We start from the raw sequence: 22,625 nt of genomic DNA on the forward strand, positions 1-22,625 counted from the left end.
TATCTTATGTGGTTCTCAGTATATCTAGATATGTGATTTTATATATATCTATATCTATATCTATATATATATATATATATATATATATATATATATATATATATATATATATATATATATATATATATATATATATATATATATATATATATATATATATATATATATATGTATATATATATATATACATGTATATATATATATATATCAAACATAAAGTGTAACTCTTATCTGCTTTTGTAATAGTAATTGAACCATCCCTTTTCAAGTTTTTTAGAATCTCTAATATATATAAGAATTTAGAACTCTTATATATATATATATATATATATATATATATATATATATATATATATATATATATATATATATATATATATATATATATATATATATATATATATATATATATATATATATATATATATATAATTTATATATATATATATATATATATATATATATATATATATATATATATATATATATATATATATATATATATATATATATATATATATATATATATATATATATATATATATATATATAAAAAAAAAATATATATATATATATATATAAATATATATATATATATATATATATATATATATATAAGAGTTCTAAATTCTTATATATATTAGAATTCTAAAAAACTTGAAAAGGGATGGTTCAATTACCATTATATAAGCAGATAAGAGTAACACTTTAGTTGTCATGAATACTGAGGATTACGAATCAAAATCAAGAAGTTTACTAAATGATGAAAAAGCATACAAGAAGCTATCGTATAATCCAATAGACTCTTTTACAAATAAGTTTAAGAACGAATTAAAGTGTTTGAAGGATGATGGAAAAATAACACCTCACCTCAACTGTATTACAAATGCCTGTCACGCAGTTCCTTGTGCCCTAAATTATATGGACTTCCCAAAATTCATAAGCCTAACCTACCATTACGACCAATTGTGTCAAGTACAAGGTCACCAACAAGTGATTTGAGCAAGTGGTTAGTGTCAATCTGTAAACCACTTTTATCTACACAAATTTCGTACATATGAGAATTCTTCGAATTTGGTTGAAAAAACTGAAAAAAGTAGAAATTTCTTCAAGTTTTTTGCTTTCAAGCTTCGACATTATATCACTGTACACAAATATTTATGTAGAAGCAGCCGAAACTCTTCTAGAAAGAAAGCTGTTAAGAAATTTGGATTTGATTATTGGCAAAACAGATTTGGAAGTTTCTGTAATTTTGTATTTAGTAAGGTTGTGCAATAAGTTCTCTTATTTTTTTCAATTCAGAGGGGAGTATTTCAAACAAACAAGTGGTTTACCTATGGGGGCCCCTTTATCGCCTTTATTAGCTAATATTTTTCCGGAGAATATCGAAACAATTGTGTTATATTCATATTTTTTAAAACATATTTTTTGGGGCTGGTATATGGATGACATAATTTCACTATGAGATTATGGGGAGGAGGAATGAAAAGGATTTTTGGAACATCTTAATTGTTTGGGGGGATTTAAAGTTTACTGTTAAATTAGAAGAGGATGGGAAACTTCCTTTTCTTGATGTTCTTTAAAAAAAATGCAAATAGTCTGGATTTTAAAATTTACAGAAAACCGCCAAATAACAATACATTTTAGTCTTATAGTTCCGGTCACGCTCGCCAAGTAAACATGACCGAATTTAACTGACCGGATGTTTAGTATTTGCTCTCCAAAAAATTTTGGTAGGAGTTGTCTTTCCTAAGGAAAATACTAATAAGCAACATATATCCAGAGTGGTTAATTAACCAGACTTTTTCAAAAAGAAGAAAAAGGTTTCTAGAGATTTCTAAGGAAGTCTTGGAGACAACTCAGGAAAAGGATGTTTTTTGTTCCTTACCATATGTACCCGGGCTAAGTGAAAAATTTAAAAGAATTTTACAGAGTAATGGTCTAAGGGTAGCTTTAAAGAGTATTAATACTTTGGGTAGTTTTCTAAATTCTGGGAAGGATCTAACTTCATCAGGGCAACAAAGTGGGGTTTATCAGATCCCATGTACTTGCGGAAGCTCATACGTGGGACGTACTAACCAGAGTTTGGAAATGAGATTATTACAGCATAAAGATTCTATTTCTTCGGCTTTAAAGCAAGATTCTAAGTCTAAAGACTTTACTTCAGCCCTTTCAGAACATATTTTCAAGTTTCCAGACCATTTTATTTTGTTCGAGAATGTCTCTTTGATTTCTAGGGATCGGGGTTTAAAGTAAAATTTTGGTGAAAGTCTTGAAATAAAGAAAATCTTATTCAAGAATATTGCTTTGAATCGGGATACAGGTGAATTTGGGCTGAACTCTATCTATGATAATTTATTAAAATCTGACAGAGTAAAGTTCAATTCACCCAATGTAGTTGACCTTTGTCCAAATGTTATATCATTGAATGCTAATGAACAGAATACAAGAAGGTCAAAGAGGCTTAGCTTCCGCCTTTGCTTTGAAAAGAATTAGAGAATTAAACAATATGTAGTTTTATTTGAAATCGTATATAAACTTTTGTTTTAAATTGTTTTAGTTTAGTTTTACTACTGATGACGGTCACTGTATATGTGACCGAAATATCTGGTATTTTTGTGAATTTCTGTACACTGTCTATTAAAAAGGATTTTATCCTTATTTTGAACTTTTATATATATATATATATATATATATATATATATATATATATATATATATATATATATATATATATATATATATATATATATATATATATATATATATATATATATATATATATATATATATATATATATATATATATATATATATATATATATATATATATATATATATATATATATATATATATATATATATATATATATATATATATATATATATATATGTATTATGTTTTTTTTTACCTCAATGTAATACTAAAAGGGAGAAAAAACGCCTTCGTTGTTTTAGTCTTTTTCTATTCTTTGTGTATTCCCTTACGTTATGTAATATCAGTATGGTTTCAGAAAGTTTTCATGTTAAGCCAAAATGGAGAATATGCAGTGGCGGATCCAGGTGGGCACCCCCCAACGTAGTTTAAATTAGTGTAATTTACTTAATTAACGCAATTTGCGTTAATTAAACTTGCACATAACACAAGTCTATCGGATCAACCTTTTTCCCCCCCCCCCCCTAAAAAAAGTCCTGGATCCACCCTTGAGAATATGATCAAAAAATTGTTCACTGGCTGTAAACTACCTCTTTTTTGTTCTTTGCTTTGTTTTTGTTTTTGTTCTTTATTTTATTTTTGTCTTACGTTATGCCTAGCCATTGTGGTCTCAGAACATATTTCTTACTCAAATAAATTGCGTTTAGTTGTACTTGGTATAAACAAACGTTTAGTACTTGGTAACAAAATCAGTTTTGTCCATCTCAACATTCAAAATTGTTCCTAAAAAAAATATTTCTATAATCCATTTTTCTGTAAAATTCATTTATTCAACATGCCACCTTTTGGTTTACCACATCCAGTATCGATATTAAAGTAGCTTATCATAGTTTGATTTCATGATCTCTCTTTTGTTTATCTTTCCATTTTCTTTTCTAAAAGAAAGGCACACAAATCACATGCAAGGCTTTTCTTTCTTAACAAAGTCATCACTGGAATCTAGCTCCCTTTGCATATAAACAAGTCCCAAGGAGACAATTCAATCAAACATTCCTTATTATTGATTTGAAAAAATAATCAACTGAAAATCTCATGTCCATTTCCAAAACACCATCTTATCCAAGAATAGCCTTTCCTGTCCATCAGATCCTAATCCCTTTGTTACAGTATTCTTCAGAGAGTTGGAGGGATGGCTGATAGAGATTAACGTGATAAATATTGGCAGGAAAGTAGATGAATAGAATAAGTAGTTTATTCTATTTGACAACAAAAAGCCTAATAAATTCAATTACCTGGTTAAACTTAGCCATATGTTCCTTTTAAGTTGACTGAGGACCTAGCTAAAGCCAATAGATTGATGTGACTAATGGAAAGCAAATTGCTTTTTATTATTTGAAGCTCTCTTTTTTCATGAATGATCACTAAATTTCAGAAAAGGTATGGGTGAATGTATACCCTTAACCCGATAGCGAAACATACATTTAGAATAAAATTAAACTGAAAATCAATTATTTAAGTATGTACTGAATAAATAGAAGAATTAATGCCCTTGCGTCCAACCCTTGTAGATCTATGCCATGCGCGACCTTATAAGGAAAGAGATTGGAGGGGCTCTCTAAATTCTTGTCATCACGACATCTACCGAAATAGGTTGTTGGATCTGAAGAAATTTTGTAAGAAGTAAGAGTAAGTTTACTAGCTGTAGCTTATAGGAATTCATAGCCAATCTGATATATGTCAAGGAAGAGTGTCCCTAAATTCTTGTCCCAAGGGTATTTAGCTGAAGGGGATGTCAGACATCCACAAATCATGGTGGGAAGTAAGAGGTATCATGTCCTCAGCTTTTGGGAATCAGGACCCAATACGACCTTTTTAGGTATGGAAAAAAACAAGGGGCTCTAGTTTTTTGTCACCATAACACCTTACAGAATTGGAAATTAAATCTCAGCCATACCTAGTTTGAATTAAAAGAAGGATTCCTTGTTGCGCGTTTGAAAAATCCATGCTCATATTAGCCACTGTTGGAGGTGAGGTCTCTAATTTCTTGTCATCTTGTACGGGCTCTCGGGTTTCAAGTAAACTAGGCCGGAAATAAAAATAAGCATCCTATGTTTTTTTCTTTTTTTTAAAGTTATTGCCTGATCTAATGTACAGGAGGGGAGGGGTACACAAATTCCTACGAGATTTTACAATAGGGATTTTGTTGAGAATTGAATATACTTAATGGGTGGTGAAACTAATGACCTAGTTTTGCCTTTTGTGGACAGGGGCGGATCCAGGATTTTTGTAGGGGGAGGGCACAAAATAGGTTGATCCGAAAAAAAAAATTTAGGGGGAAGGTAGCGCAAAATAGGTTGATCCGATGAACTTGCGTTAGGAGCAAGTTTAATTAACGCAAAATTGAGTTAATTAAGTAAATTACACTACTTTAGACTACACTAGGGGGGGGGGGCCTAACTTGTTCTTGTCGAGATAACTTTTAGATAAGGTTTAACCAAACTCATTCGGAAATAAGAACTATTTACCTAATAGTTTTTCGGGAATTCAGGCCCGTTAAAACCTTTGAGGGGGGTGTATTATCCAGTGTAATATGCAGTAAGGGGGCTCTCAACTAATTCTTGCTGAGATAACCACCAGAAGAGGCTGTTCAATATCAACGAAAATTAAAAGGAAACGGCCAATATTCTAGTTTTAGTTTTCAGGGTTTGAAAAAAATATGATCTATATGTGGGGAAGGGGGACATCGAGGAATTATTAATTTCTCTTCATCGGGATATCTACTAAAAGGAGCAATGGGATATTAGCCAAACTTACTAGAAGTAAAAGTATTTGTCCTAGTCATATCGTTTCAGACACTGGGATATGTTTAAAATCATGGGGAATGAGAAGGGCTTCTCTGAAACCTTTTCATTGTCCCTTCTGATAGAAAGAGATATTTGATACCAGCCAAACTTGATGGAAATAAGATCTATGTCCATAGTTGTGCCTTTTTAAGGCCTGCACCTTATCTAACCTTTTTGGTATTGGGGTATTTATTTACCTGGCAGACCATTATAAATAACTTAAATTTGTCTCGGTGAGTGAAGGGCTATATATTTGTAGGCCACATCCACAAGGGCTCACTGGATCTCAACCAAATTTGGTAAAATTAGTAGTTATGACTTTTTATGCATCTCTAGAGAGTTTGAAACCAATTCAGGGTATATTGTCGCTTGTGTCGCTCCACAGCTGAGACCCATGCGTAACAGTTGTTTTAACACTTCATGGGGCCTAAGGCTGCCCGACGTCTATGTACTTTTATTTCTTTAATCCGGCTCAATTTCTCTCATGATACCTTCATGCAGTATATGCGCGCGACGCCCAGTGTGTCGATTCGACATGCACGTAGGGGGTAAATTAGTTTGATGATTCCCACATATTTCAGCCGACTCATCCTTTTACTTTTATCCATTCAGCCGAATGATTTTCAAATTAGTTTGGACTTGGAATGTTTCTTTAAAGATTACATATAAACAAAATGATATTTATGTCTTTATTGTTTGAAAAGGCGGATTTTTCCCTTTTGATCGAAGATGCTCAACCATGTGAATAGCTCAAAACTGATGCTAGCATAAAAAATCCAATTTTTTCTTTGATGTTGGGGTGGGAGGACGTCATAAAGAAAGATTTAAAGGAAATGGGAACTTCGTGGGCGGGTGTAAAAAGGGAGGCTTTGAATAGATTTGGATGGAAGAGGAGCGAGCGTAGCTGTGTTGTCCTCAGGCGGCTTGGTGCTGCGGTGAGTTGTTAGTAGTTGTAGTATTGGAATTATCTTCATGAGAGTGGATTAAGTATGCACACAGTGCAATGTAGTTTTTGGTCAAACTTGTCGAATCTCAAATTCGACAACTGACGCAATTAGCCTAAATATGACGAATTTTTTTTTTTTTTTTTTTTTTTTTTTTTTGAGCTTAATGTGAAGTCACTATCCGACATCTTTTTTATTGCCCACAGTTTTACATGAAATTTTGCCAAAGCCTACGCTTTTTTCATTTGGGTTTTTAGCAAACTTTTGTATTTTTACCGTGTAACCCCGTTTTGGTTCAATTCATTTTTTAAGCTGGGTTTAAAATTACCAGTGGTGAATCTCCAGTATTTTATTAAAGGGGGGCAAGAGGGATCCATATCCGAATACTCAAGGGGCATGGGGTATATAATATTTTTTATCCACATTATTAGAGGCTTTTTGAAAATCAAAATAACTCTTTGAAAATCGAAATAAGAATCTGCAGGGGGCGATTCCACACAATATTAAAATTTGTTTTAAGTATCAAAGTTATAAACATCCAAATTTTGTAAACAAAATAATAAACAAGAAAAACTGTTGCACAAACATCCTTCTTGTTTGATTATGCCAAAGATTAACAAAAACATTTAATAACAAAATTTAGGCAGCCCCTCTGCCCGAAAAGAAATCCCATTCCTTACAAAATAACAAAATGGTAATTTTTTCTCAAGAATTAAAAACTCTTAAAAATACATTTTATGCGTCAATGTTTTCACTTTGAAAACTAATCTTACGGATGATTCACCCCATCTCTCCTTTGTGGAGGTATGTCTATAATGTTTTAAGTGTCCCGTAGTTCTTATAGACTTCAGGATAAGAAAAAAAATAAATTGAACTATGTATTGTCAGGCTAAACAGTATCAAGAATTCATGATGATTCGATATTTCCAAATAAGACAAAGATTTATTTGGGAAAAATGTCCGCTGGAAAGGACTGAAATGTTTGTTGTTCAAAAGTACCTGACAGGTATCACACATAACAGAAATGTTATGAGCAAATGAATGGGGGAAAACAAGGAAAAGAAAAAACTGAAGGAGTGGAACGAATATTATGAGAATCATGATTGATTTACAAACAATGATATCTTAGGAGAAGGAAAAACGGATATATTGGTAATTTCATCGCACTTTTTGAAGAATAGCGTAATCAACAAGGGTGAAGAGGTGACGTTCGGTAAAGAGAAGATCCATGAAATAGACAGCTTCACTTACCTAGATACTGTTATAATTAAGATGGTGCTTGCTGTGAAGGTGAAAAAAGTAGAATAGCAAAGGCACAAGGTGTTTCTGTTGGAGTGAAAAAGGTCTGGAAGAAAAAGTAAATGAGTCTGCTAACTAGGTTAGAATGTTGGAAGCCACAATGAAAACTGTGGTCAAGTATGGCTCTGGGACATAGGCTCTTCGAAAGGCTGAAGAAAATTTGTTAAATATTTTCCACAGGAATTACTGATGTATAAATTTATGCACTCGTGTGATCGGCCGTACATCAAACAAAAAGATGAAAAAAGACAATATGACTCATTTACATTTTCTAGGAAAATGTATACTAAGGCAATTCCTGTGGAAAGTATTCAACAAATCTTCCTCAGCCTTTCGAAGAGCCTATGTCCCAGAGCCGTACTTGACCACTGTCTTTATGTGATGTGAATTGTAAATATTTGTGTTGGATTTGGAAATGCACCAAGGAGCAACCAGAGTGAAGTCTTTTTTAAGTTCAATAGTTAAGAAGAGCCATATTCTAGGAACCAGGTGTGTCTATTGGATGCGCACGCGCTGATTGCGTGATTTTTAGCCGCGCAGCGTTGCCATTCTTGTTTGTGAGTTTGGTTTTCGGGCGCGAAAAAAAGGTTAAAATCGGTGCGTGTATATGTTTATGTTTCTTCTGAATTAGTGAAGTCCTGTGCACTGCGTGGATCACTTGGGACCAAGCAGAAGAGGGGAGAGTACCTACCGGAAGTGCCGTATTGGTACCTGCCGGTTAATTAGCCTTAAATTGCAGGGAACAGGTGAGCAGGTCTCGACGCTTCCCTTGCTCCCGGTGATCTCTTGCTCCTGAGGTTTCCCTGATGTTTCCTTGATGTAGATGGCGGTGAGAGTGCCTTGAAAAAGCCGCCTCCGACTTCTTAGTTTAGCTAGTCCAGTTCTGTTTTTATCCGGATTCCTGCTGTGATAGTGAAAGTAACCAAAGACTTGCTGTTCCTGACTTTGCTTAGTGCAATCATCATGCAAATTAAATACGAAAAACCGGCCCTAATGAAGATTTAATCACCGGATTTAACAGTGGCACCATCTACCTTTTGTAACTTGTGGCTATTTGGACTCTTAAAGAAACCACCAGTGCGCACTGAGATAGCTCGCTGCTTAGAGACACCAGAGTGCTCTCGCTTATCAGACTTCTGGAATAAGTGAACCCACCGTGGCAAACTAGGAGGAAAAAAGAAACGCCAAATGAGAATTCCAGTGCATATCTCCCGCCGGAGATAGACAAAGGACCGGCTGACGAGGACGAGTAACCTAGTCGTAATCCGTTGCGCTCCTCCTCACGATACTCCACCCTTACTTGTTCCCTGGTTTATAGAGAATGTTAACTGCAGTACTTCAGAATATACTCCTCCAAATTTGCGTCCGGAGCGATTCTCAGCAAAATACAAACTTCCGACTATGCTAATGTGTAACGCTCGATCTTTGAACAATAAAATGGACGAGCTGGAGGTGTTAATTAAGCAGAATAACGTACCCATTGCAATTATCAGTGAGTGTTGGGTCATTACTGGGGAGACTGCACGGATTAAAGGTTACAGAAGCTACCTCAACACTCGACGTGACCGAGGCATTGACCGTCACGGAGGTGGCGTAGGACTTTATATACGTGACGACCTACCATCAAAACTGTTAAGTAGCCCCAATGATTCTAGCCATGAGATTGTGTGGGTGGAGTGCAGACCGGCGCATCTGTCACGAAGATTCTCCTGCTTAATAGTTGCGTCATTGTACTATCCAGAAAGCGCTGGGAACAGAAAAGAACTTATTGAGCACATACAAGTGTTCGTCGACAGAATGCGCCACGAGTACACTTCCCCTGCGTTTGTGATGGCTGGCGATTTCAATCAGACCAATCGTCAATGGGTCTCAAACGTTTTGGATATGAAACAAGTAGTCAACATTCCAACTCACCAAAGTGGCAGTACTCTTGACATGATCTTTACGAACTTGGCAGATCTTTATAACGCTCCCCGATATCTAGGTCCCCTTCAGAATTCTGACCATTTTATAATTTTCTGGGAAGCACAAGCAAGTATCCCACGACCGAAACGAACAAAAACCACAATTTGGCCCATTACAAGGTCTTCAATAGCTCAATTCGGTCGCTGGATTGGTACTTACGATTTTGAGGACATTTATGCAGAGGCCGACATTAATATCAAAGTCAGCAGACTGAACAGCCTTCGGTTGGAAAAATTCCACGATTTTTTTCCAATAGAAGTTATTACAGTTTGTGACACTGACAAACGATGGATCACCCGCGAACTCAAGCAGATTATAAAAACTCGCTGTAGTCTCCACAAAGCTGGAGATCAAGCGGCTGCAGCCAGTTTGCGTAACAGAATTGTGAAGTTAAACAGACTAGCCTAATGACAGTATGTAAAAGAGAAAATAACGCCATTACTGCACACTGACCCTCATAAATGGCACTCCTCGGTCAAAACACTTGCAGGGAAATCAACGCCAAAGGACCTGAGACTACTCAAAGATGACGGCACACTGACATCAGTTACTGAAGTGAAAAAATTTTTCTCCGACATATACACCACATACCCATCACTCACAAACTCAAAAATTGACAGTATCATTGCTGGCACCGGGACTGATGAGATATGTGAAGTATCTGAATATGCCGTCTTTAAGGAACTTCAGAAACTGAAAGTAAACTGTGCGTCTTACCCTGGTGAACTCCCTGTCAAGTTGTTACGCGAGTTCTCCATCTTTCTCGCAAAGCCACTCAGCTCTATTATTAACCAGTGTTTTCGCAAACAAGTGTTCCCCAGTGTTTGGAAGAGAGCTTATCTGCGCGTCATTCCAAAAGTGAAAAACCCGAAATCTTGCGACCAACTCCGCCGAATTTCGAAAGTTCCGAAGCTCTCTAAGGTAGCGGAATCATTTATATATAGTGAACTTATGTCACAAGTCCAGGGCTCTCTTGATCCATACCAATACGGGTGCTTGAAAGGTAGTAGTACAACTGTTTATCTTGTGCGTCTGTGTCACCTTATTGTGGAATGGCTTGACCAAGGAGGCACAATTGTAGATCTCCTCCTAGCCGACTATAGAAAAGCCTTCGACATGATACGCCATTATACTGCAGTGAACAATCTGAAGGTTATGGGTGATAGCAGTCATATTCTTTTATTAATAATAGATTTCTTACGTGACCAACTATAGATTGTATATGATCTCGACCCAGATGATACTGGTTGGGAATGGTCTGAGCTTACGTGTGGTGTCCCACTAGGCACTAAAATCGCTGCCTTGTTGTTCTTGGCGGTGACAAACTTCGTCCAGGTTGATTTTGACGAACGTTTCAAATTCGTAGATAACCTTTCCACCGTCTTAAAATACCTCATTGAGAAGTCTCAAACCATTCCCCAGTTCAATGAATCATTTATCGACAACTTTAGAGACCAGTGTTCTGAAAACAGCCTCCAAATCAACGAAACAAAAACCAAAATTCTTCAATTTAACAAGCTCAAAAGGGATTTTCAGTGCCCCCCTCCACCATACCAAAGCGTATCGTCGGTAGTTATTCTCGGTGTTACGTTCAGCGTTGACTGTTCGTTTAGCCTCCACGTCCAAGAGGTAGTGAAAAAGGCAAACTGTGCCATGCGTATCCTCTTACTGATGCGAAGATTTTGTTTTTCAGTGCCGCAATTGAAAACAGCCTACCTGACATATATTCGCCCGATATTAGATTATGCGTGCCCTGTATGGGGTCCACAGGTTCAGAACACTGCCTATATAAGTGAAGTACTCGAATCAGTCCAGAAAAGAGCGGTGAAGGCCATACTGTCTGATCAGTACACCGATTATGCATCAGCGCTGTCTCAACTAAATTTGCCGTCACTCCACGATTGCCGGTTTCAACTTATCCGTAAAGTTGGCCTATTTCTTCTGACAAGTGATAAACACAGAAATATATTACCCCCAATGCTGACAAAAAAAAGTAACTACAAGATCAAAAGCAACAAAGCTAGCCCAGCCCAAGTGTCGCACTAATTGCTTCAGCAATTTGTTTGTGCCTTTTTATGTTTCTGTCTACAATAAGTGACATGTGTATTAATTTTTTTTTGTGTCTTTGTTCACTTTGTAAATAATAGCGCGGTTTATTCGGGATTTAAACCCTGACTACGAAAGCTTTTATGTTAATAAATGATTCTGATTCTGATTCTAACCTAGTTAGCAGACTCATTTACTTAGCAGATGCTTTTTGGACATTTATTTGTGACCGAAAAAAAAGAAGCTCTTCCATGAGTCAGGTGCGAAGAGGTTATACGAAAGGATTTAAATTAAATTAGAACTTTATGGGATGGGGTAAAAAATGGGTAATTTTTTTTATATAATATAGCTAGGATGAAAGTAAATATAACATTTAATTACCTTTTTTATACTTTTTCCGAATATAATAGTCACGTTCAGGAGAAGTTTCATTTTCAACCCTTATTGGGGTCCTAAAATGTAACTTTTACCTTGTTTATAGCTTTTAATAGGTATTTAAGGGCATGTTTTCTGTGCAATAAGCTTTGCTGTGACATAACAATAGCAAACGGAAAAATTGAGCATAAAATAACCAATTGCTTTCCTTCTACAAAAACTTTGGCAAAGAAGCTATATTAAAAGATGCTTTAGTTGAGAAAATTATATATATATATATATATATATATATATATATATATATATATATATATATATATATATATATATATATATATATATATATATATATATATATATATATATATATATATATATATATATATATATATATATATATATATATATATATATATATATATATATATATATATATATATATTATATATATATATATATATATTTCTTTATATTGCGTTTTAAACCCATTTCAAGCGATAAAAAGTTTCCTTTTGGGGGTCCTTTAAGCCTCAAAATGGAATTTCTGCCTGAAGTGACGCTTATATTTGGAAAGAGTAGAAAAAGGACACGACATGATGTATGCACTTTATTTCTAAGTCATATATATATATATATATATATATATATATATATATATATATATATATATATATATATATATATATATATATATATATATATATATATATATATATATATATATATATATATATATATATATATATATATATATATATATATATATATATATATATATATATATATATATATATATATATATATATATATATATATATATATATATATATATATATATATATATATATATATATATATATATATATATATATATATATATATATATATATATATATATATATATATATATATATATATATATATATATATATATATATATATATATACACACATATATACACACCGATATATATATATATATATATATATATATATATATATACATATATATATATATATATATATATATATATATATATATATATATATATATATATAAGGCTGTCCCCTCTCGACGCCTCGCTCTTTACGCTAAAGTTTTTTATTGTTTAACAAAAATAGAGTTGTGAGAAAGTCAAACTTTAGCGTAGAGAGCGAGGCGTTGGGGAGGGGACAGCCCCTTTCATATACGGAATAATTTCTGTTCGTTTTAAGTTTTAATGTCGCTCCTTACTTTCAGTTTAAGCAACTTGTTATTTTTTATTTAATTTCTGATCGTTTTTTAGTTAATGCAGCTTTTATTTTGGCTCACCGTCATTGAACAAGTAAACAAAATTTGCATAAAATTTTTACTTTTCTTTTGCTAAATGGCTGTTTCCAAATTTGGTTCTGACATAATTTACAAATTAACTTACGTGACGAACTTCTATATTCGTATATTTTTCTTCTGGCAAAAAATACAAAAGTTGCAGATTTTTGCAGATATGAGCTTGAAACCCATGTAACAGGATTTTCTGATACGCTGAATCTGATGGTGTAATTTTCATTAAAATTCTTTCACTTGTAGGGGATGTTTCCCCCTTCTTTAAAAATTCAGGTAAATTTTCTCAGGCTTGTAGCCTTTGATGAGTAATACTAAACTTAATAAAATTTATATATTTAGAATCAGCATTATAAGCCCATTCTTTTGATACATTTATTGACATCAAAATTCCGTTTTTAAAAGTTTTGATTACTATTGAGCCGTATCGCTTGTTTTTTTTTATTACGTATATGTTATCATTAATTTCCGTTTCAATGAGCCCTCCTACGATATTCTAGGATCACTGTGTCAATACAATTACCCCTGGGAAAAAGAAAAAAAAAATAACAAATAAACACGCATCCGTGATCTTTCTTCTGGCAAAAAATGGAAAATTCCACATTTTTGTAGATAGGAGCTTGAAACCTCTACAGTAGGGTTCTCTGATACGCTGAATATGATGGTGTGATTTTCATTAAGGTTCTATAACTTTTAGGGGGTCTTATCCCCTTTTTTCGAAAATAAGCCAAATTTTCTCAGGCGCGTAACTTTTGACGGGTAAGATTAAACTTCATGAAACTTATATATTTAAAATCACAATTAAAATCTGATTCTTTTGATGTATCTATTGGTATGAAAATTCCGTTTTTTAGACTTTCGGTTACCATTGAGCCGGGTCGCTTCTGACTTACAGTTCGTTACCACAAACTGTTTGATTGACGAATACACACTAACCCATAAGTGCAGAAATAAGTGGTAGGAGCTTTTTGTTCGCACCGAGAATGAAGAGCCAGAAATCATCTGCGGTAAACTTACTGCTTAATTATATAAACTGTGATATTGGGGCGGAGAAAGAGCGTCTACAGCTGTTTCGGCCTTAGACTCTGATGCCGTAATGAGTTTTTTTTGCAATAGTACGAGTTTGTGATGTAAATGCCTCATTTTAATAAAAAGAAATCATAGTATAATCTAGATCTAATTTTAATGGCAAGGAGTTCATAAGAAATGAAAAATTAAAAGTCCAATCAAAAAATTAGCATTGATGGCATACAAAAATTTGCGACTCATTCTTATTTGTTTTTTTCTACACCTCTAATATACTATAAAAATTGTCCACTTTGATTGCTGTAACCAATCAATTCTTGGCCTTTTTTTCCATCAAACATATGTTTCCTCATAGAACGATAAAACTTTGTTTAATTTTGCTTCCCTTATGATATCACTATAGAGCGTGCCTTACGTGTGTCCTGAAAAGTTCCTATCTTAAAATCTTTAGATCCTTGCCGCCTTTTACTACTGTATGGTATGTTACTATGATATTATCTATTTTTGACCTCGCTTTGACTGTTAAAGCCGCTTCTACTTAAGCCATGTTCCGAAACCAAGAATAAAAGAGTCTGCCCTGTAATAACCATGGATAGGTTGAAGGGGGTCGTTTTCCTATAATGGATTCGACCTATTATTCAACTCAGATAAAGGAAGAGTTTCTTTAAGTGGCGCCCTAACCTGGGACTATAAACATGTTAGCATTCAGTAAATTACCTTTTCAATAATAAGTTTTGAAATTCCAAAGCTTGTAGGCGAGAATGAGCCATTAAAAGCTGTTTAGGTGTTGGTTTAATACCCTTGAGTGGATTAAAATAAGACTTTTATGTATTGTTATTCTCAGAGTGGGCAAAAATACGTGAAAGAATACATACTTTGTTGAGTAACACTTCAAGTGGTAAGGACAGTGAAATTAAACCTAATTATTTCAATTGGTTAAGCGGATACGTGCACAACAATCAATGCTTAATCTTGGGGGAGGGGGGGGGGTAAAGTTTTTGACCCCCCCCCAAAAAAAAAAAATATCTTCCAAAAACCTAACAACAATACTTATAAGCAAGAATTTTTTTATTGTAAAATAACCTTGAAAAAAAAAAGATCCCCCGAAAAAAAAAATCCTGGGTACGTCCTTGACAACCATATATACCTCATGGCTTTTATATAATAACCACATATACCATAAACATGCCTCAATATGCAATACTTCGTTGCAGCAAACGTCAAATTAAAAGAAGTGTATGTGAAAAATAAGTAGAAATAGGTAAAACACATGGCTCAATACAGTTTAAGAAGCTGTATATTTCTTTCGAAACTTTAATTATCTATTGAGAATGAACAGATAGTTGATCTTTAACTTTTTACGGATGGATTAACATTTTACGGATCTTTAACTTTTTAGGTTTTCATGCATGAATACATCCCAGGTGGTGCGGGGGGCGGGGAGGGGGGCTATAGAAACATTTTATTTTTATGTCCTTCTTTCTTTTAGAGCTATTTGGGTATTTGGGTTTGGGTTTAGCATTATTGGGTGGATTAAAATTGTTACACTCTAAGCGGATAAACAACCCTGAAAGGGTGTATTCTTTTTTTTAGTAGCGCTTGATTTTATGAGGTTGCCCATATAGAATATAACTTGTTTTCAAAACTTTTATTAGGGCTAATCTTTTGAAATGATCTCAATGTGCTCTTTTTACTAATAAAATATCTAATCGTTTCAATTTAAAATTTATACTTTTTAAGGCTTGTAATTTCCAAAGAGGTGCTTAAAGTAAAATAAAAGAATGCATTTTCCAAGCTTCTATAAAAATTTCAAAGCTTTTTTCTATAAATTATTATTACGGGCAAACATTGAAATACTGATTGCTTTGTTTTTTCTTTTTTGGTGTATATATCTTTTTTACTTTGTTTACTGATTGAAACATAGTAAAATCTATATAAGATTGGAGACTTGATGTTTTGGATCTTTTAGCGCATTCTGCAACAATTCTCTGCAACTGTGTTCTATAGCTATTAGTTTTATTTGATAAACGGTTTATAATAATAGTTAATTTGTATTGACAACATTCATGCTTATATATTTGTAAGTATATATTTTTACTTTTACTAGATATTATTTCGACGCAAAAATGATGTTTTTGCGACAAAATTACAAGAGTTTTTACTTAGCTGCGGCGGAACTTTTCCAAAAAGGGTACTACTCGTTCGAAACGATCCCCCCTGAAAAAAAAACACGCGAGACCATACTTCTCTGGAACAAATAGTAAATATATATTTGATACAATTAAAAGTAAACAGCAGTAAAACACTATTAAAGACAGCCAACTTTTTAAAGAGAGATAAATGCCCGGTGTAAATTGAATTTCTAAAAATCTAGTGGGATCCTCAATACTACTGGGGGAAGATCCTAGTACTTTGTTATTACTATCATTACCATAGTTTCATACTGAAAAACTTCGAAAAACAACCCAGAAGGTAAGGTAAAATGAAATAAAAACTACATACAAGAAAAACTAAAAAAACAAAAAAGGATACAAAAATATTTTGTAACTTTAGAATTTGTTTTTCAGACGAAGAGAACCTAAAGAATCAAGTTGGTATAACGAATGAAAGTGAAGTGAAACTACGAACAGAATGCCCAGATGTTATAGTAAGGGTAAGTTCTTCGGTATTACGTGTAGTGAGTAGTGTTCTAGCTGCAAAAACGTTTAATTTTCATTCCTCTCTCGCTCTCTCGTTCTCTTGCTGGCTGCCTCTCACGATTACTCTCTCTCTCTCTTTCTGTCCCCCTCTCTCTCTTTCTGTCCCCCTCTCTCTACCATTACCTCGCTGTTTCCCTCACACTAGGGGTCCAAAAAAAGAAAATATACGGGGGAGGAGCAGGATTTCTGTTCAAGTTTTGTAAGAAAAAAAAGTATTTTCAAGATCCAAGGGGTGGGGGAAAATCTGCTTTTTTATTTTTCAATGAAAATGTAAAAAAATTTACTTTTCAAAAATCTAGTTACCCCCTCACCCCCATCTCACTGCTGTCTCTCATCAATCTCTCTTTGTCTATCCTTTCCTTTCTTTCCTTCTCTCTCTCTCTCTCCCTCTCTCTCTTTCTTTCTTTCTTTCTTTCTTTCTCTCTCTCTCTCTTTTAATTGTTCAAGATCTGGTATTTGGTTTAATTAGAAACCTGTTGCCTTAATCAAATTGTATATTTTCAAATTATTTTTGTTATCGGAATTGTTTTCCTCTGCTGATAAGCTCAACAGTTTCAATGAAAATCCTATAAATGAATACTCCACAAAATAATCTGGCGAAATCCCGCAATTTATTTAAGGAGTAAATTACGGAGAATACGGCGAAATTACCAGGCTATATATTGTTCGTAAATCATTCGTATCTTCTTTGGACACCGAAATTGTACTTTTCTTGTCTAAATAATCAATTGGATGAATTGCAAAGGACTCGACTTCACCCAATTTTATATCTTCTCCTTTACTTCAAAATTCAAAAACAACTCAGACTTTTCCGAAAAGAAAAAAAAGGAGAGAAACAACTAAAAACCATCCCTTGAGTAAATGGCTGAGATATAGTCAAAATGTTTGGTTTTTGGATCAAAAAAAAAAAAAAATCAACATTCAGTCAGAGTGAGGGTTGATCGTGAGAAGGGGGAGGAGGCACTTGCCTTGAATGACCGGTTTTGGGGGTAGCTGTTCCTGCAAGGTACGCCTGAAGAGATCTAGAGGCTGTAAGTCATTTATCTTGGCTGTAAAAATTAACGAATTTTTGTCATGGATTGTTAGATACTGAGTAACTAATCAGAGCCCATTATCTATGACAGGTCACTAAAAATACGGCCTAAATACGGCCTAAAAATAAGTGTACTGCTTATGGATCTGAGATAAAGCTGCTCTCAACGGAAAATTATGGCAAGCTTCATGTTACTTTGACTGCAAGTATTTCTACTTCTTCCATGCAATGAGGTACTTGAGTATCGTACTAAGAAAAAAAAAAATGTGTATGCTTTTTGAAACGTAAGTAAAATTAGACAATTATTGACATAAATTTTCAAATAATCCTTTTGTTTTTGCATTAGCTTTATTTATCTAAAAGCTCTCTTGAAAATTTCTTGAAGTATCACATTAAAGGAAATCTACATTCTGCCTCTTAAATATAAGAGCACCTTAGGTTTCTTAAATCTTTTCATCTTTTCTTTTTGGTGCAAGTACCTATTTATTAAAGTGGAAGATATCGAGCCCTCCCCTCCGCTTTTTTTATTATTTAAATCTCTTTTGGCTGCGCACTTCAAGGCATTTTAAATCAAGTGACTTCAGAAATGTAGTTTCTACTTTCTTTTTTTTTATTAGTTTATAACCTAATAACGTATCTCTTACTTACCTCTTTTGATTTCAGGCAGGAAAAATCAAGCCCAAAAACCCGTCTAATCTTCGATACTCAGACCTGATGCTACCTCGAACTAGTAATAATGGCTCTATGAGGGCCAAGAAAGGTCAAGGTGTTCTCGGCCTTCCAAGTATTACTCCACTACCATCACCAAGATCTACATCACAAACAACAGAAGACAAACTAACACCTATCTGATGTTTAAAGCGTCTCTATTAATTTCTAGTCAGCTCTGGAATTAGCCCAAGTTTGTAATTCAAAGACCAACAAGGCTCTTATTTGATTAGTTAGAACTAATGGCCTTCTTCTTAAAACATCTAAGTGCAACACGTCATGAAGTGGAACCAAAGTGGTAGGCCAACTAAGTGGAACCAAAACGAAGGCCATCTAAGGTTCCTTCAAAGTGGAAGTAATAGTCTTCTTCTCCTTCTTCTTAATTTTCTTCCTCCTTGAATTGTTGTGAAAAACGTGCGAATCACGTTGCTAATCATTGGTGTTCAAAATTGTTTGGAATAAATCGGCACGAGCTTAACTTCATTTTTAAGTTATGAAGTTTAGAAATTTTTAAAGAATTGAGAGTGAACTTCAGTGAAGCATCTTTTTTTCTTGTGATATTGAATATATTGATAGTCGACGAGGAACATCCAACTGCCTTAAATATTTATTTTTCACAAGATGTGATACAGTTTGACTGATGCTTTTCCTTTTTTATAGTCTTCTCATATTTAATCCAGGTTCCTGACAGCAGCTTGGACTTATTGCAATACATGATACCCCCCCCCCGAGATTAAAAAAAAGTAGGGATCCTATGAAAGGTGTTTTTTGTAATTGTTATTATTATTGTATTATCCTTACTTAGCTAAAGGGAATAAAAAGCAGTATTTGCATAAATCGATGATAAGAAAAGAGGAATTGATAAGAAAAATGATAAGAAAAGAAAAGAGGAAAGAAACAAAGAAAATTATTTCTTTGTCTTAAAATTGGAAAGGATGGGCTCCTTGTTTGCTATTGTCTATCAGTTGTAATCATGCTGAAACGAGACAATGGTTTTGTAAATAGCTCTTATAAAACAGGGGCAGATCCAGGATTTTTTTTGGGAGGGGGGGGGGCGCAAAATAGGTTGATCCAATAAACTTGCGTTAGGAGTAAGTTTAAATAACGCAATCTTGCGTTAATTAAGTAAATTACACAACTTTAGACTACATTAGGGGGTGATCACCCCCTTCGTCCCCTGGATCCACCAATGTTGTAAAACGAGTTTTAGAAGGATGGAGTTAGAGCATAGATAATTTCGGAGACAACACTGCCTTTCTATGACGATTAATAAAAGTTCAAATAGGGATAAAATCCTTTTAATAGACAGTGATGCTGATAACAGTGATGGAAATTCACAGAAAAAAATATATTTCGGTCACATATGCAGTGGCCGTCATCAGTTACCGGCGAGGCTTATCTAGTTGGACTTTTTGAGGCGTGAATGGCATACAAGTGTGCTGAGGGTGACCATCATGCCAAAAGATGTTCAATTTGCCTGTTGCATCCGTGGTGAGAGAACTTAAATACCCTAATTCTACGCAACTGCATCCTAACCAACGATGATGACGATGATTTTAATACTGATGACGGTCACTGCACATGTGACCAAAATATGTGGTATTTTTGTGAATTTCTATCACTGTCACTGTCTATTAAAAGGATTTTATCTCTATTTGAACTTTTATTTATCGAGTTAGAGCCCTGAGGAGACGAGTTGGGCTTCAGCATTAAATGTGCATCAATTGTTATATAATGAAGCTTGGGTCAGATACAAAGCAGAATACCCTTGAATGGGATGGGAGAAGGTAATATTAAGTGATTTAAATGAATAGAAAGATAAGAGGAAGTAAATAATAAAACTGGGAATCGGGGTGGAAGAGGAGCATACACAGCTGTACCGGCAGCAAGTCCCGGCATGGTAACGCGATGCAATGTCAGTAGCGGTAGTAGTCAGCAATAGTAGCTTTATTTTGTCTTTGCTAAGCTATTGAAAATAAACCGCATCATTTGTAGAAATCAATGGTCTGAAAAGAGTGAACACTTTCAATATGTTATTGTTTAATCTTAATGATAGGAATAGAGTAATTCTTAATTTGCTACTGTATATGAGTATTACTAGCGGCTCTTATGAAATACGCCTTAGAAAGATAGGGTTAGAAGGATGGTGTCAGTAATCATGTTTAAAAAATGTGTGTTTAAAACACGTTTAGGAAGGGTAGAGTCAGCATAAAATCTGTTTTATATGTCATTAAAGAAGCCGTAAATGGTTTGAATTGTGTTACTTCCTGGTTAATTTAAGTGGTACGAGCTAGTTAAAGAACAAGGGGGGAATTGTGTTACTTCCTGGTTAATTTAAGTGGTAGTTAAAGAACAAGGGGGGACTGATAACAAATGAAACTATGACGCTTTAAACAATTGAATTAAAAACAGCTTTTGCCACTAAGAGAACAACACTATCCAGCTGAGCTAGAACAATTCAAAATGAGATTAAATTTAATCTATTGGAATTTTGGCTTTAAGGTGTTTGATCCTGCTTATAATTTTCCGAAAATACTCAGACATTTTCATTTTTAAGCTTCTTTTGTTGATTATGAAAATGCTTCTTATTTTTTTCCTTGTGTAATTTCAAAATCACTAGAATTTTCTTCATAATTCCTAATATTTTTAATTTAAATAGCCTGTTTTTGGGGATTTTCATGAAGATGTATAGCCCTCCTTCTTTCTAAGTTACAGGTCCCCTCTCTAAACTGCACTGAGTGTGTGCTTCTAATATTCTGAGTTTTCTATTTAACAATAAATTCACCACACCAAGAATTAGCTTCAATATAGTCTCCCCGTTAACACCCATAGCCAGGAAAGAATGTGAGAAAAGAAACAGCAACAAAAAACATAAAACAAAATGCAGACGCCCACCGCACAAATAACAAACTAGGAAGAGGAGTAGCGCATTCTTTTATACATCTCTAAGAAGTTTCATTTTTTTTGGCAGAAAGAGGGTTTTTTCTTGTCTGAACTAATAGAACCAATGCACCTCAATATCTGTGAAGGTAGAACTATTTTTTTTTACATCTTTTATATGGATAATTGCTTCCAAAAAGCAGCTTGAGTTGATTTTTCTTGAAGGTTGAGAGACAGTCTCAGAGCCTTTGTGTTGCGGTACCCTCCATGGATGGTCACCTCAAATTTTGTCTCAAAACAATTTGTGTTATTGTTCTCTGTTTCTGAATAAAATGAATATTGCTTTCTTTATCTAGTTTTAAGCAAACAAAACAGATCAAAATACGATTATTTAGCAAAAAACATTTGACAAAGAAATACAGATATGTACATACATTTTACAGATATTCTGTATATGAAGGATGAAAGACCGTCCTTTTCGATCGTTCATTTAGGCCCAAAGGAAAAGCAGGCCGTCCCCCGAATGGGGTGAGAAGAGGTTGTACGGAAGGATTCAAAGCAAATTGGAACTTTTGGGAGGATATAAAAAGGGAAGTTTTGAATAGATTGGGATGGAGGAGAAGCGTGTGCAGAAAATAGCGACACAGACCACACTGCCCTTCCATCATAAACAATAAGTAGAACAATAGGAAAATTTTTATATAAGACAGTGGAACGCAACTTTAAATGAATATTTTGACCCTATATCCAAGGGCTGTCCTGAGCAAAACAAATGAAGAAAAACCAATATAAAAGAAACTCACATTAGAATTCAATCATTAAAACTGAAA

General features: G+C 33.9%; 1 protein-coding gene across 1 annotated transcript in view; it reads left to right on the plus strand.

Moving 5' to 3' along the window:
* LOC148950805 (kin of IRRE-like protein 3) overlaps positions 1-22,139 on the plus strand; it is a 162,290-nt gene extending 140,151 nt beyond the window's left edge. Inside the window, exons 12-13 of the mRNA XM_089090465.1 lie at positions 17,043-17,128; positions 18,871-22,139. Of these exons, the coding sequence (XP_088946591.1) occupies positions 17,043-17,128; positions 18,871-19,059 (275 nt within the window). The 3' untranslated portion in view covers positions 19,060-22,139. The remainder of the gene's footprint in view (positions 1-17,042; positions 17,129-18,870) is intronic.
* The last annotated feature ends 486 nt before the right edge of the window (positions 22,140-22,625 follow it).

The sequence above is a fragment of the Artemia sp. Qi Xiang Cuo genome, chromosome 6 (genome assembly GCF_049724085.1).
Source record: "Artemia sp. Qi Xiang Cuo chromosome 6, ASM4972408v1, whole genome shotgun sequence".
NCBI classification, from domain to species: domain Eukaryota; kingdom Metazoa; phylum Arthropoda; class Branchiopoda; order Anostraca; family Artemiidae; genus Artemia; species Artemia sp. Qi Xiang Cuo.